A 14,694-nucleotide genomic window follows, 5' to 3' on the forward strand; every position below is an offset into this window, starting at 1 on the left:
TGAATTTTTCCCACTTTTCTGTTTTCTTTTTTTTAATTTTGGTTTTAAGATTCTATGGTTATTAGATTACAAGTATGTCATATTTAGATCTTATTTCAAATGTATCTGGGTCATTAAAATGGTTATCATTTAATATTTAACATTACATAGTGTATTTTAAAAGATTGTCTTCTATCTAGGCATGTTGAACTTGATGATCCTTTGCATATACTTAGTACTGATGTCATTCAGTTATTATTTGCACCCATTCCTTTGATAACACTCTTTAAAAATAGTTTCTTATTCTCTCCATGAACAGAACTAAGATATTTAAACCTTGTCTATCTATTGATTTCAGTCTGAGAATGACAAGAACAGAGTTTAAGTTTACACATTATGCTAATTCAAGCCATCATCACTAATTTTGGGCCATGTCTGAGCTAGTTTAAGAAAACATTTTGAATTAGCTAATTCTTGAGACAGCCTATATTCAATGCTTTTCTTACAGATATGTTCTTCTATACATGCATGGTTTTACTTGTAACATTGTGAAGATGGATAAAATTGCGAAAATTTTATTAGAAATTTTACTAGAGGTTTACTTATACTCTATATGTAAATAATATATAAAAAAATGTAATCCTGCAATAGAAAAGTAACTCCTTTAAAATCAAAAAGTGTTCATAACACTAGAATAAATTGTTTACTAATCACCAATAATTTTTATTTATTAAAATGTTATCTGTAGGAATCCAAGTTACTCTAACTTAACAAATTGTTTTGAGCTACCATTACTTTAACTGCATAAAGGATATATTTCCATTCTTTTAAACTCTTTTAAAATTAAATAATTTAAGTAATTTAACTTGCTTGAATACTTAGATCAGTATCACAATTTAGGGAGGTTGCTTTATTCTCTATTTTTTCAGTGCAAAAAGTTCTATGGTTATTTGCCTTGGATAAAAGAGTCGAAAGGAAGAGACAGTGAGAGTGTTCTGAAGGGAACTATGATCTTTGAGAACAATATTTAAAAACATGTTCCCTCTTTGTTCTCAGTTTTCCCAAACAAGTTCGTAGGTGCCCAAATTACTGTTTAATCATTGACTTAGATATTGAACATCTAATAATATTCAAAACAAATGAGAAGAATGTTCCAATGTCTGAAAGGTGGACAATAGTGAGACTCTTCCAAAAATATCTATAGGAATTAGGCTAGAGTTTGAAATCTGGCATTTTTATGTGCCTTAATATTTATTTATTTATTTATTTATTTATTTATTTATTTACTTACTTACTTACTTACTTACTTACTTTCTTATTTATTTGATATATATTTCTATTTTTTAAACTATGGTTGGGATATAATATTATATTAGTTTGGGTATACAACATGGTGATTAGACATTTATATAAGTGAAGTGATCGCCCCAATAAATCTAGTACTCATCTGACACCATACATTGTACAATATTATTGACTATATTCTTATGTCATACTTTGCATCTCCATGACTATTTTGTAAGTACCAATTTGTACTTCTTAATCTCTTCCCCCTTTGCACTTATTCCCAACCCCTTTCCCATCTTATGAGACTTAATTTTATAGGCTAGAAACTAGTCAGTTATTAATGAATCATAATGTTTAATAAAATGTAGAATACATTTGAGATAACTCCTTGTGAACTCGTGTCAACTGCATGCTCAGTGACTGAAATAAGAGGCCACAATCATTTCCTGACGGAATAACACCAAGTCTCACTTGAAAATGACCTAGAATGAGTCTTGTCAGTTTGCAAGTTATCTATGGTGTCCTCTTGTCTCAAATGAATATACACACATAAAGCATCATGCAGATACCAACTTGTAGAGGGTTTGTATAATTAGCTAAATTCTATCCTGGAGATTCAAGCATTCTATGGGAGTTTGCTTGAACTGAAGATAATTCTGGATCTCAGGTGGGGTCTAGAGTATAATAACTTTAGTTACATATTTTAATTTCCTTCCTAGTAGCTAAATGTAACTTACAGATGAAGAACTCCCCTATTTTCATTAACTCCATACGTTATTGTCTGAACTTCTTTCATCTTTTATATAAATTATAACTTTAGTCATCACACAATTTAGCTTTCACAAATCATCTTAAGTAAGCATACTTTATTTTTCTTTGTTCTATTGATTTATGTCTTTAATTTAATAATTAGATTCTAACTAGCCTAAGTTAAATAAGTCATCGTTTTCAAATTTTCTGTCAAAACAATTAACAAGCAAAATAAAGACTTCTATTTTACTGTTAAAAATATTTTTATTGAACTTACTTGAAACCGGTAAAAGGTGCCATCATCCTTGAGTGTGAGGACGTGATCTGAGATTGGAAAGAAGTAGCCATGGGCAGCCATTAATGTCCCCAAATGAAGTGCCTCCACTGTTTCATGAAAACAAACAAAAATAAAAACTTTAAAAAAATATATTGATTTACAGGGGTGTACGATTTTGTCATGTTCTCTTTTGAACACATTCTTTCATCCAAATTCTCAGCATCCTGAAAAACTGTGTTTTGTACTTTGTCTTCTTTGTGCAGCTCTTTTACACAAGGTACTAAAATGTTTCGGGTTCCTGGCAGTGACTGTGCAGTGATCGACCTCATCCCGTGAAGACAAGCCCATGAAAACATAAAGTTATGAAACATTGAAATTGTAGGATTTTTCTGAAGTCACAGAATCCTTCATTTTATAGATGGAATATATTCTATATGTTCATTTTCATCCATATATCCACAAAAAATTTTATTTGCCTTTCATATAGCACTTTAAAATTATAAAAGTGTTCACACTTGTATCACCCCCTGGCTTGTATCATAAATATCAAATACTATCAGCACTTTTTCTAATGATGGGGATCATTATTATGTAATGCTAACAGGGAATGCTAAGGCATCAAGAGCAATTTATGCTGCATTGAATGGGCCTACAGTCCTGTGATCATCCAAACTGCTCTAGCTTTTACTATTCTATATCCAATGTTACAGATACGGGCTAGGAAGAGGTTTATTTGACAATGAAAACATATTTTCCCAATAGGCTGGGAAGTAGTTGGAACATAATATTGTAAGTCATATATCTACATTAGTCAACAATTTCTTCCAACGAAAGGATTAATAACATTTAATAGAATTATCACTGCATTTGTGGTGGGACAACATAAGTTTGCTAACTGGAAGTCTAGAAAATATGAAACTATGCAAAATAGTTTTTTAGTCTAATATAAGCATATGTGTATATACAAATACAAAAAAGTTAGATGTATTTCTGTTTCTGTATCTTTATACACAACTTATTTATAAGTTTGTTTCTGTTTCTTAAATAAGTAGCTAAAATGATTCTTTAACTCTAGGATTCCCATAGCAGTTCCAGGACTATGTGAATTTTTATCTAAAGCCATTGATCATGGAGAGCTTTGAAACTCCAACTAGTACTGAGTCACTATGCCACTAAGTTAAGCATAAGAACACAGCTAAGCATAAGAACCTCTTCCTTTTCTCCCGTATCCATACTATATTGGCTAATAATAAAATAATTGTTAAATTTTATCTGTTATGTGTTACTATGGTGTTCCTTTTCATTGTTATCTAATATCTTACAAACATTTTATTTTATGTTAGTTTTAAACAACTGAATACAATGTTATATTAGTTTCAGGTGTACAACAAGGTGATTAGACATTTATATAACTTATAAACTGATCATCCTTATGTCTAGTATCCATCTGACACCAAACATAGTTATTACAATATTATTGACTATATTCCCTATGCTGTGCTTTACACTCCCATGAATGATTTTATAACTGGCAATTTGCAAATCTTAATCTCATCCCCTTTTTTTATCCATTCCTCCAAACCCCATCTCATCTGGCAACCATCAAAATATTCTCTGTATTTATGAGTTTGTTTCTGTTTTGTTTGTTCATTTATTATTATTTTTTTTGTAGATTCCACATCTTAGTGAAATTATATGGTATTTGTATTTATCTGTCTGACTTATTTCACTTAGCATAATACCATCTAGATCCACTCAAGTTTTTGAAGATAGCAAGATTTCATTCTTTTTTATGGCTGAGTAATTTTCCATTGTATATATGTACCACTTTTTTATCCATCCATCTTTTTTATCCATCCATCTTTTGATTCCATTTATTAGCTATTGTAATTAATGCTGCAATGAATATAAGGATGCATATGTCTTTTCAAATTAGTGTTTTGGGTTTCCTTGGATAAATACCCAGAAGTGGAATTTCTAGGTCCTTCTTTTTAGAGTCTATTTGTCTAATATAAGTATTGCTATCCCAGCTTTATTTTTATTTCCATTTGCATAAAGTATCATTTTTCATCCCTTTACTTTCAGACTGTGGTCTCTTATATACAACATATGTATGGGTCTTGTTTTCTTATTCATTTAGCTACCCTATGTCTTTTGATTGGCGCATTTACCCATTTACATTTAAAGTGATTATTGATAAGTGCACAGTTATTGCCTTTTTATTGTTTATAGTTATGTTCTTTTTTTACTTCTCCTTCTTCTCAAAGGAGTCCCTTTACATTTCTTATAGTACCAGCTTGGTGATGATGAAATCCTTTAGCTTTTTCCTGTCTGGTGAGATCTTTATCTATCCTTTGATTCTAAATGAAAGCCTTACTGGGTAGAGTAATCTTGGTTGTATGTCCTTGCTTTTCATCACTATGACCATTTTGTGCTAATCCCTTCTGGCCTGCAAAGTTTCTGTTGAGAAATCAGCTGACAGTCTTATGGGAGCTCCCTTATAGTTAACTAATTGCCTTTCTCTTGCTGCTTTAAAGATTCTCTTTGTCTTTAACCTTTGCATTTTAATTATGATGTGTCTTGGGGTAGTCTTGCTTGGGTTCATTTTGTTTGGGACTCTCTGCACTTTCTGAGCTTATATGTTTATTTTCTTCACCAGGTTAGGAAAGTTTCAGTCATTATTTGTTTAAATAGGTTTTCAATTTCTTGCTCTCTCTCTTACCTTTCTGGTACCTTTAAGAATGAATGTTGGTATGCTTGATGCTGTGCCAGAGGTTCCTTAAACTATCCGTATCTTTTAAATAATTTTAATTTTTTGATGTTCTGCTTGGATATTTTCTGCTACCTTGTCTTCCAAATTGCTGATTCGATCCTCTGCTTCATCTAATCTAGTGTTCATTCCCTCTAATGAATTCTTTATTTCAGTTATTGTAGTATTCATTTCTGACTGGTTCTTTTTTATGTTTCCTATCTCCATTTTAATGTTTTCTATCACTTTATTAAATTTCTCATTGAGTTCATTTACTCTTCCCCTAAGTTTATGGAGCATCCTTATTACCAGTGTTTTGAATTCTATATTTAGTAGATTTCTTGTCTCCATTTTGTTTGGTTCTTTTTCTGGAGCTTTGTTCTGTTTTCTCCCTTGGGGCATGTTTCTTTTGTCTCCTCATTTTAGCCGTACCCTGTTTTTTTTATTTTTTATTTTTTATTTTTTATATATATATTAGGTAGATCTTCCATGTCTCCCAATCTTGGTAGAGTGGCCTTAGTAAGTAAAAAATCTTCCCAGACAGGAAAAAGCTAAGGAATTCATTACCACAAAGCTGGTATTACAAGAAATGTTAAAGGGAATCTTTTGAGAAGAAGAAAGAAAAAAAAGAACATAAATATAAATAATAATAGTAGGTGTGTTGTGGAGCTCTGTGGTGCAGTCTCCCTCATCACCTGAGCTGCATGCTCCAGAGGTTTCTCTGAGTGAGTTATGCATGTCGTCCTGTTATAGTTGTGCCTTGATTGCTGTTGGCACATCAGTGGGAGGGACTGGCCCTCAGGCTGATTAACTATGAGAAGTTGTCATGATATAGTGCAGGGGATGTGTGCAAGGGCACATTTGGAATTTGCTTTAGTGGATCTCTAGTTCCTTCCAAGTCTGCCCTTTGTGTGTGTCATTTGTGGAGGTGGTTGAGAGGTGCTCTGGTGTGATCCAAAGCTGGCTATTGAATGTGTTCATCCTGGGACCTTGTGAGAAGGGCTCTGGTCCAACCCAAGGTAAGCACTGCCTGTACCTTGCCCAGAGTCACTCTGTGTATGATACAAAGTGATCTTCAGATGGTTGCCACTTGTGCTGGGCTTGGAAGTGCCTGGGAGAGGCTGATCTGCAAACTGAGGCTGGCTGCCACTAGTGTCGGGCTTGGGGCCACTTAGCAAAAGGTAAAGAGAATGCTGAGGCCAGAAGTTGCTTGTTTAGGTTCATAAACCTTTGAGAGATTTTAGGGAAGTTTGTAGTATGAGCCAAAATAGGCCATTTGTGTGGAAAAGTCCCTGAAAACAGCTTGGATGGGTCTGCAAGTTGGGTGGGGAAGGGTCTCAGGGAATCACCAGGGCAGTTCGAAGGGTGCTAGCCAGATTAATGGAGACTCAGATATAAGTGCCCACCTGCATTTGCAGGTGATTTAGTGGAAAGGTACAACAAAGGAACAATGGCTTCTGCCAACATTTCTGTCTGAGGGAAAGTTTCTCTTCTAGCCTTTGTCCTGACGCCAGATAATTCAGTTCCTCCCCATATGTGCTCACAATGTCCTCTGGTTTTCACAGCCAGAAGTTATGGGGACTTATCTTCTCAGCACTGAAATCTTGGGTTGGGAGCCCAAGAGGAGACTTCCACAACCAAATTATCCCTCCTGATTTTTAACCACCACATGTAGGTGTGGGGCTTATCTGTTCATTTCATCCTCTCTCCTCCCTTTTAATTCAAAGTCAAAGTCTTCTTAAAATCTCTGCTGTCTACAACTATATACTCACATATTCTGTGATTCTTATTAAAACTCAGGAGCTGGCACGAGTTGTAGGAAGAAAAAAAAACCTTGGAGATACTCACTAGCTTTTGTTACTTAAATTCTCTGTGCCTCTCATCTATTGATAAAGGTTAATAAAGCTATTTTACAAAATTGGTATGAGAATCAAATAATAATATATGTAAAGAAGTTGGAATGGTGCCTTGTGATAGTAGATATGTGATATACATAGCTATTATACTTCGTTATTTACATACTGAATGATTTTTACTTTTCTCCAAAGTACTTTCAAGAAATCTACTTTCAAATTTGCCTTCAATTAGGCTGAGTGCAAGAAGCTGGCAGTTCTAATAGCATCAGCCACTTACATCTCCTTTTTGTATTATCTATAAAATTAAAATGGTAAGAGGATCTTTGAGGGTTGCTGGCTCATAGCAGTGAGCATGTGCTTATAGCCTTGATCTTGTTCTGACTTCCTGGATGCTCTTGTAGGGTAGCACTGAGGAGAGCAATGTATTATATCCATTTTAGGATTTCAAAACTAGGTGGCCCACCTATTCTGTTACAGCCATCTTTATTCATTTTATTCCCAGCAGTCTGTGGCCTAGGAAAATATTATTATCACTGTTTTCCAGAAAGATAAATTGACTTATGGCACGTGAGGAAGTTTGAAGAGTACAGATACAAAAAAAGGAAAATGGAGATGCCCAGAAAGATAAATAGTAAAGACCTTCTGAACTCTTAAGCATAGGAAAGTTGTGACTAAAATAAAACAAAAAGACAACAAAAAGAGTTGAATGCTAAAGTGTTGATGATGATTATAAAAATGTAGTGAAAGCAAATATATAACTAAGCCACAGAAAAGAAAACCAGAGGTAAATGAACACAAGCACGTTCTTACATTCATGCATCCCTCAGTACTAACTCTGTGATGGAGCATGCATGTCTAGAGGGCTAGGTGCAGGTTTGCTTCATGTAGCCTTACCATAAGTACACCTACATAAATGTTAGTTGATAAGAATAATAGAGTGAATCAGCTACTAATCTCTATTTCCTTTTTAACTCAAATGTGCAATACTTTATTTTTGTTTGATTTGATGACATAAATTCTCATTTCACTACCCTGCCAAGAGATAGTCATGCTTCATTATTTTATTAATAGAAAGATTGGTTTTGATAAATTTTCAAAATGCCTTGAATTCAGTAGATATGTATTTGTGGGGGTATCAATAAGATAAAAATTTGTTTCCATGTGGTTCACACATACCTCAGATGTAGTGGTCAAATCAAACCATTTAACATAATATTTAAGAGGACTCAATTTCTAATAAAGCTTTTAAATGATTTTGAGGTCATTGGTCAAATAGTAACTTAAAGAGATTGAGATTATAAAAGTTGCATGCTCTGTTACAGGGCCTCCAGAGAACATAGCATCAGAACAGGATAAATGCTCAGATGAAAAATCAGGGAGATGGGGTAAATTTTCTGCTTCATTTAAGGCTAGAAGCTTAGTATAGCAATAGCAAAAGTAACAATCGAATCAATTATTGCTGAATGAGTGTATAAGTAAATTTAAAAATAAATGACACAAAAATAATATGAAAAACATGAAAATTACTAGTTATTTTATGTTGTGATGATGAGGAGCTTGTTTAGCTCTTCTAAGATTATGTAAATGTTCATGATCTTTCAAAATACTTTTATAAGCTTTTGAGGTGGGTCTATTGCAGGTATTCTATTATGGGAAAGATAATAGTGATATAAATGGCATAAATGTTGCTAAGAGATCTTAGAGTGGGCTTGAGATAGTGTTCTCAAGGTTGAATTGTTTATTGTTAGTGATAAACATGAAGCTAAACTTCCCGAGGGTCCTGCTGCTCCTGAATCTCAGCACTATTTTAAGCTAATAAGAATCCAGAAGACCACTGATAGTCTTGGAACAAAGTGTTGAAAGTTTAATGAGGGATCCATCAAGATTACCCTCCCAGTAATGGCACACCAGATGGCTTCACAATATTATGTTTCTCGGCAAAATAATCACTAATTAATCTTCTCGTACATGTGTTATTCGCATTATCCACACAGTTAAATAAAATTCAACAAGAAACCTACCATAAGATTTCAGTTTGCTTTTCATTTAGATATTCAAGCTATGAACAAACAAAAAAATAAAAATCTATTTTCAAATAATTGTTACAATGTGACTAGCCTTGTGTATTTTTAAGCCTGATGCATTTATTATATTGTTTCATCCCTAAAGCAATAGAATTATCAAAATCCCTTAAAAGCAAAAGGAATTCTACATAACATAATTTGCCTTTAGACCACAACTACTTCAGAAAGGTAATAGGATTAAAAGCATATTATAAAAGAGGCTTGTGTAGTCAGTATTATATTTTTACACAGAGACATATATATTTACATATTTAATTCTATATTTACAACATATTTTCAATACTCGGTAATATTTTCCTTGTCCAGAGGCCATAATTTTGAAGTGATAGAAAAATGTTTCTGAGTCGAGAAAATAGTAATAATAAGCACACTAAACCCTCTATTTTTATTCCTGTCATGAGTTATTTGCTTTTATTTTATGTGTATGTACTAACAAGTGTGATTGTTTTATTATCAACGCAGGGCACACTTGATGTAGCAAATATGATTAGTGTTGGGGGAAAGTATTTTAGAAGGAAATCCACTCAAAATAGAAAAAAAAAATGACAGCTGATGACAATGTACCAAGGAAAGAAAAAAGATAAAAAATAGGCAGAAGTTAGTTACCAAATAGTAAAGGAGGCATTCACCATCATAAACCTGAGTCATAAAAGAAAAAAAATTGTCCAACTTGTTATTTTCTGTATAAGAAGGCAGGGAAGATTTCATTTTAGAAATATTTGAAAATATTATGTTTTTTCAGAACTGGCATTTGAAAAGTTAAGTTATGTGAAAAAATCACATATACTGAATATTTTATATTCCAAGGTCAAATAAAAGTGAACTATTACTATATTTAGAAATTTCTGAGATAAGTCTATTTTCTCAATAGCAGGAGTTAGTGAAAAAAATATTTGCGCTTTTGTCTTCTTATTTAAGCATCATTCTCATATAGAAAAATCAAGTATTGTTTGCTTTTTAGTGATTACAAATCAGGATATAGAGATAAATAATACAGTGATATAAAATAGATAAGGTAAATAGATTATATCAAAAAGAACTAAAAACGGAAACATAATTTAAACCAACTTTTAGGAATGCACTAAGTAATTAACACAAGTAAATAATATTTTCAAACCAAGGATCAGAGTACAGAGGTGAAGAAGCCAGGTTGTACAATCCCACTGCTGGGGTTCAAATCCCAATTCCCTCATTGGCTAGCTGTGTGACCTGAACAGATATATGCATTCCCTGGGCCTGTGTCCTCATCTGTAAAATGAAGATAATAAAATACTGATGTCAAAGGTTTGTGAGGATCAATTGAGGTAATATGTGAAATGGACTTAAAATAAGCCCTGCTACATAAAATGCTCCAAAAATGTGAGTTATTACCAGTTGATACTTGTGAAAGGTCACATTCAGTAACACTTAGTCTAGCACAAAGGGCAATGAGTAAACTAGTAGCTGGTGCTGATCTAGGCTTCCAGGTCATGTAAAACACTTACAATTTGACACTATTTGAAGTCTTCCAGATTGTCAATTGGAGTCTTTTGTGGGCAGATGATGAATCTGCTCCAGAATATACTATATCAACATTTTTCCCTAGATGACAAAGAACACTATTCAAATTCCAGAGACTTGATACCATAATTATAGGAAAAGATTTCCAAATCTTCCAATATATTCTGCATAGTGGGTTTACAGTCCAAAATATGAAAATGCCAGAGATCAATGAGAACCCCCAACTCAGTTCAGAGAGACTGATAACAATGACACACTAAGCCTGACAATGATGAGAAATAACAATGACAGCAAAGCAATGACAGCAGTCAGAATGGAGATGAATTCTTAGGGAAGTATAATATTTTCCCAGGATGCAAAAATATTAACCCATTTAAAAAAATAGGAGTTCTGGTCAAGATGGCGGAGTAGTTAAACACTTAGTAGTTAACCACATAAATGTGCTTGCCTCCTCTCACAACCACATCAAAATTACAACTAAACTACAGAACAACCATTACGGAGAATTGCCTGAAGTCTAGCTAAACAGAAGTCCTACAAATAAAACCGTACAGAAGGAGCCACCTTGAGACTGGTAGGAAGGGCAGATGCAGATTGGACTGGTCAAACACTCACATGAGTTGATTAAAAATCAAGAAGGCTATCTTGGCTGTGGAGGTCCCCCAAGACAAGTGAGGGGTACCAGGCCCACATGGTGCTCCCCGGCCCAGGATTCCAGTGCTGGGAAGAGAAGTTCCCACAACTTCTGGCTGTTTGCCATTTATATCACTATTATCTTTCCCATAATAGAAACGGGGATTGTGGCTGAGTGAGACAGAAGGAGGCTGGACCCATGTGCAAATTCACTCATTGACAGACTCACTTGCTTTTAGCTCTAGCACTGGGGAAGCCATATAAAAAGTAGGAACATAAAAGGAGAAACTGAATTGTTTGACTTCAGGACAAGGGCTGGAGGGGCAACTTTCTCCCAGACAGAAGTGTTGGCAGAATCCATTGTTTTTTTCTTGAGTCTTCTCCTCTCCCAGATTACAGACACAGGCTGGCACCATATATGAGTCTCCATCAATCTGGCTATACTGGACATACAAAGGCTATAACAAGAGACAACATCCACCCTGATAATCCTCTGAGACTCTGCCCCACCCAACTTGTGGTACCACTTAAGCTGCTACCAATGGCTTTTCCATGCAAATAGGCTGTCTTGGTTCATGCTGTGTACTTTCCTAAAATCTCTCAAAGGTCCACAAAATCTAAACAACCAGCATCTGGCCTCGGCATATCCTGTACCTCTTGCTGAGTAGCCCCAATGCTGGCACGGTTTGTGGCTTGCCCTCTCTAGGAACCTCCAAGTCCAGTGCAGATGGTGGCCATCTGCAAATTGCTTGATGGCTCATGCCAGGTGGCCTGGGGCAGCACAGAGGCTGCGGCTGAACTTGGCCTATGGTGGATCTCTTCTAGGAGGCCCCAGGGATGGCATGACCAATGGCTGGTTTTAGACAGCTGGAGCACCAACTAGGGCTGCACTGAGGATGACACACCCAATGCCATACTGAGTAGGCACCCAGAGTTCTGCTAAAGCAAATTTTGCTCCATAGGGTTGGCCCCTCACTGGCCAGTCCTCACAACTAATCAGCCCAAGGGTCAAGTCCTCCTATTGGTGTGCAATTAGCAACTAAGTCTCAATTACAACAGGAGGGCATACACAAGGGACATACCTGGAGCACTTGGCTCAGGTGACCAGGAAAACTGTGTCACTTAGCCCCACAACACACCTATTACATAAAGCCACTCTACTAAGACCGGGAGACATAGCAGCTCTACATAATACAGAGAGACAAAGAAACATGTTCCAAGTGAAAGAACAGGACAAAGCTCAAAAAAAAAAAAAAAAGAAAGAAAGGAAAAAAGAAAAGAAAATGGAGACAAGCAACCTACTAGATACAGAGTTTAAAACACTGGTTATAAGGATGCTCAATGAACTTAAGGGAAGAACACATGAACTCAGTGAGAACTTTAACAAAGTGATACAAAACATAAAAAAGAACCAGTCAGAAATGAAAAATACAATAACTGAAATGAAGAATACATTAGAGGGAATCAATAGTAGATAAGATGAAGCAGAGGATCGAATCAGCGATTTGGAAGACAAGGTAGCAGAAAACACCTAATCAGAACAGCAACAAGAAAGAAGAATACAAAAAATAAGGATAGTTTAAGGGGTCTTGAAAACAACATCAAGCATACCAACATTTTTATCATAGAAGTACTAGAAGGAGAAAAGAAAGTGCAAGGGATTGAAAACCTATTTGATGAAATAATGATGGAAAACTTCCCTAACCTGGTGAAGGAGATAGACATACAAACCCAGGAAGTGCAGTGGGTTCCAAACAAGATGAACCCCAACAGGCCCACACCAAGATACATCATAATTAAAATGCCAAATGTTCAAGACAAAAAGAGAATCTTAAAAGCAGCAAGAGACAGGCTGTAAGGGAGCTCGCATAAGACTGTCAGCTGATTTCTCAACAGAAATTTTGAAGGCCAGAGGGATTGGCATAAAATATTCAGTGACGAAAAGCAAGGCCTACAACGAATATTATTCAGCAAAGCTATTATTTAGAATTGAAGGGCAGATAAAGAGTTTTTCAGTCAAGACAGTGCTAAAGGAATTCATCACTACCAAACACTAATACAAGTAATGTTAAGGGGCTTCTTTAAAAAGAAGAAAAATGAAAAATATCAAATATATGAATAATAAAAATGGCAATAACTACATATCTATTAATCATTACTTTAAATGTAAATGGATTAAATGCTTTGATCAAAAGACACAGGGTAGATGAATGAATATGAAAACAAGACCCTTACATATGCTGCCTAGAAGAGACTCACTCTAGATTGAAAGACACACACAGATCGAAAGCGAAGGGATGGAAAAGATATTTTATAAAAATGGAAATGAAAAAAAAAAGGTGAGGTAGCAATACTTATACCAGACATAATAGACTTTAAAACAAAAGCTGCAACAAGAGACAAGAAGGACCCAGTAATCCCCTTCTGGATAGTCATCCAAAGAAATCCATATGTTCATTGCAGCATTATTTACAATAGCCAAGATATGGAGGTAACCTGGGTGTCCATCAATGGATGAATGGATAAAGAAGAGGAGGTACATATACACAATGAAATATTACTCAGCCATAAAAAATGAATGAAATCTTGCCATCTGCAACAACATGAATGGACCTAGACAGTATTATGTTAAGTGAAATAAGTCAAACAGAGAAAGACAAATACCATATGATTTCATTTACATGTGGAATCTAAAAACCAAAATAAATGAACAAACAAAACAGAAACAAACTCATAGATAGAGAGAACATTTTGATGGTTTCCATATTAGGAGAATGGATAAAAACAGGAAAGAGATTAATATTTGCGAATTGCCAGTAATAAAATTAATCATGGGGGTATAAATTACAGCATAGAGAATTTGCTCAGTAATACTGCAATAACTATGTATTGTGTAAGATGGATACTAAATCTATCAGAGTGATCACTTTGTAAATTATATAAATGTCTAATCACCATGTTATACACCTGAGACTACTATAATATTGTATACTAAATGTATTTGAAAAAAATTATAAATGACTGTTATTGTACACACAGGCTAGAAAAGACTAGTTGTCTAATATCAGTGGGTATAATGCCTTGAGTAATTTTTTTATATATGAAGAACACTATAAAAATTAAAGAAAAATAGAGACCTATGCAATGTTGGTGTGGAGAACTGATTTCAGAGCTATGTTATTGAAACTATATAATATTGGGATGTTTATTGCACAAATATAGTATATCCCACTGTATAACTGGTAGTTCCATCATTGTACAAAATGAGCTGCATTTAAACAAAATTTATTTGTGAGACAAATGCATAGAATAGTATTGAGATGAAAGGGAAATCATGTTGAGTTCATCTAAGAACAGTATAAGGAAACTATAACAGTCACAAGAACCAAGGCAATAATAAATTATAGTGGAAAGCAGCATTCTCTCTAAAATTCAGCACAGCAAAATCCCCACCAGTTACTCTCACTGAATGAGTTAGAAGGAAGGTGGGACATTGAGTTAAATTTAATTGACAGGGGTTTCCATAGTATGTGTTGCATTAAATCAGAGACAGCATATGCTACTGAACATGTACATGCG

At 34.6% G+C, this 14,694-nt stretch overlaps 1 protein-coding gene across 2 annotated transcripts in view; it reads right to left on the minus strand.

Annotated features, from left to right (window-relative positions):
• Positions 1–14,694, minus strand: part of RGS7 (regulator of G protein signaling 7) — a 500,747-nt gene that overhangs the window by 109,915 nt on the left and 376,138 nt on the right. For both annotated transcript variants that reach the window (XM_039883198.1, XM_039883197.1), the window contains exon 5: positions 2,294–2,400. In XM_039883198.1, the coding sequence (XP_039739132.1) occupies positions 2,294–2,400 (107 nt within the window). The remainder of the gene's footprint in view (positions 1–2,293; positions 2,401–14,694) is intronic.

This window comes from Pteropus medius, unplaced genomic scaffold, assembly GCF_902729225.1.
Source record: "Pteropus medius unplaced genomic scaffold, Ma_sr-lr_union100, whole genome shotgun sequence".
NCBI classification, from domain to species: Eukaryota; Metazoa; Chordata; class Mammalia; order Chiroptera; family Pteropodidae; genus Pteropus; species Pteropus medius.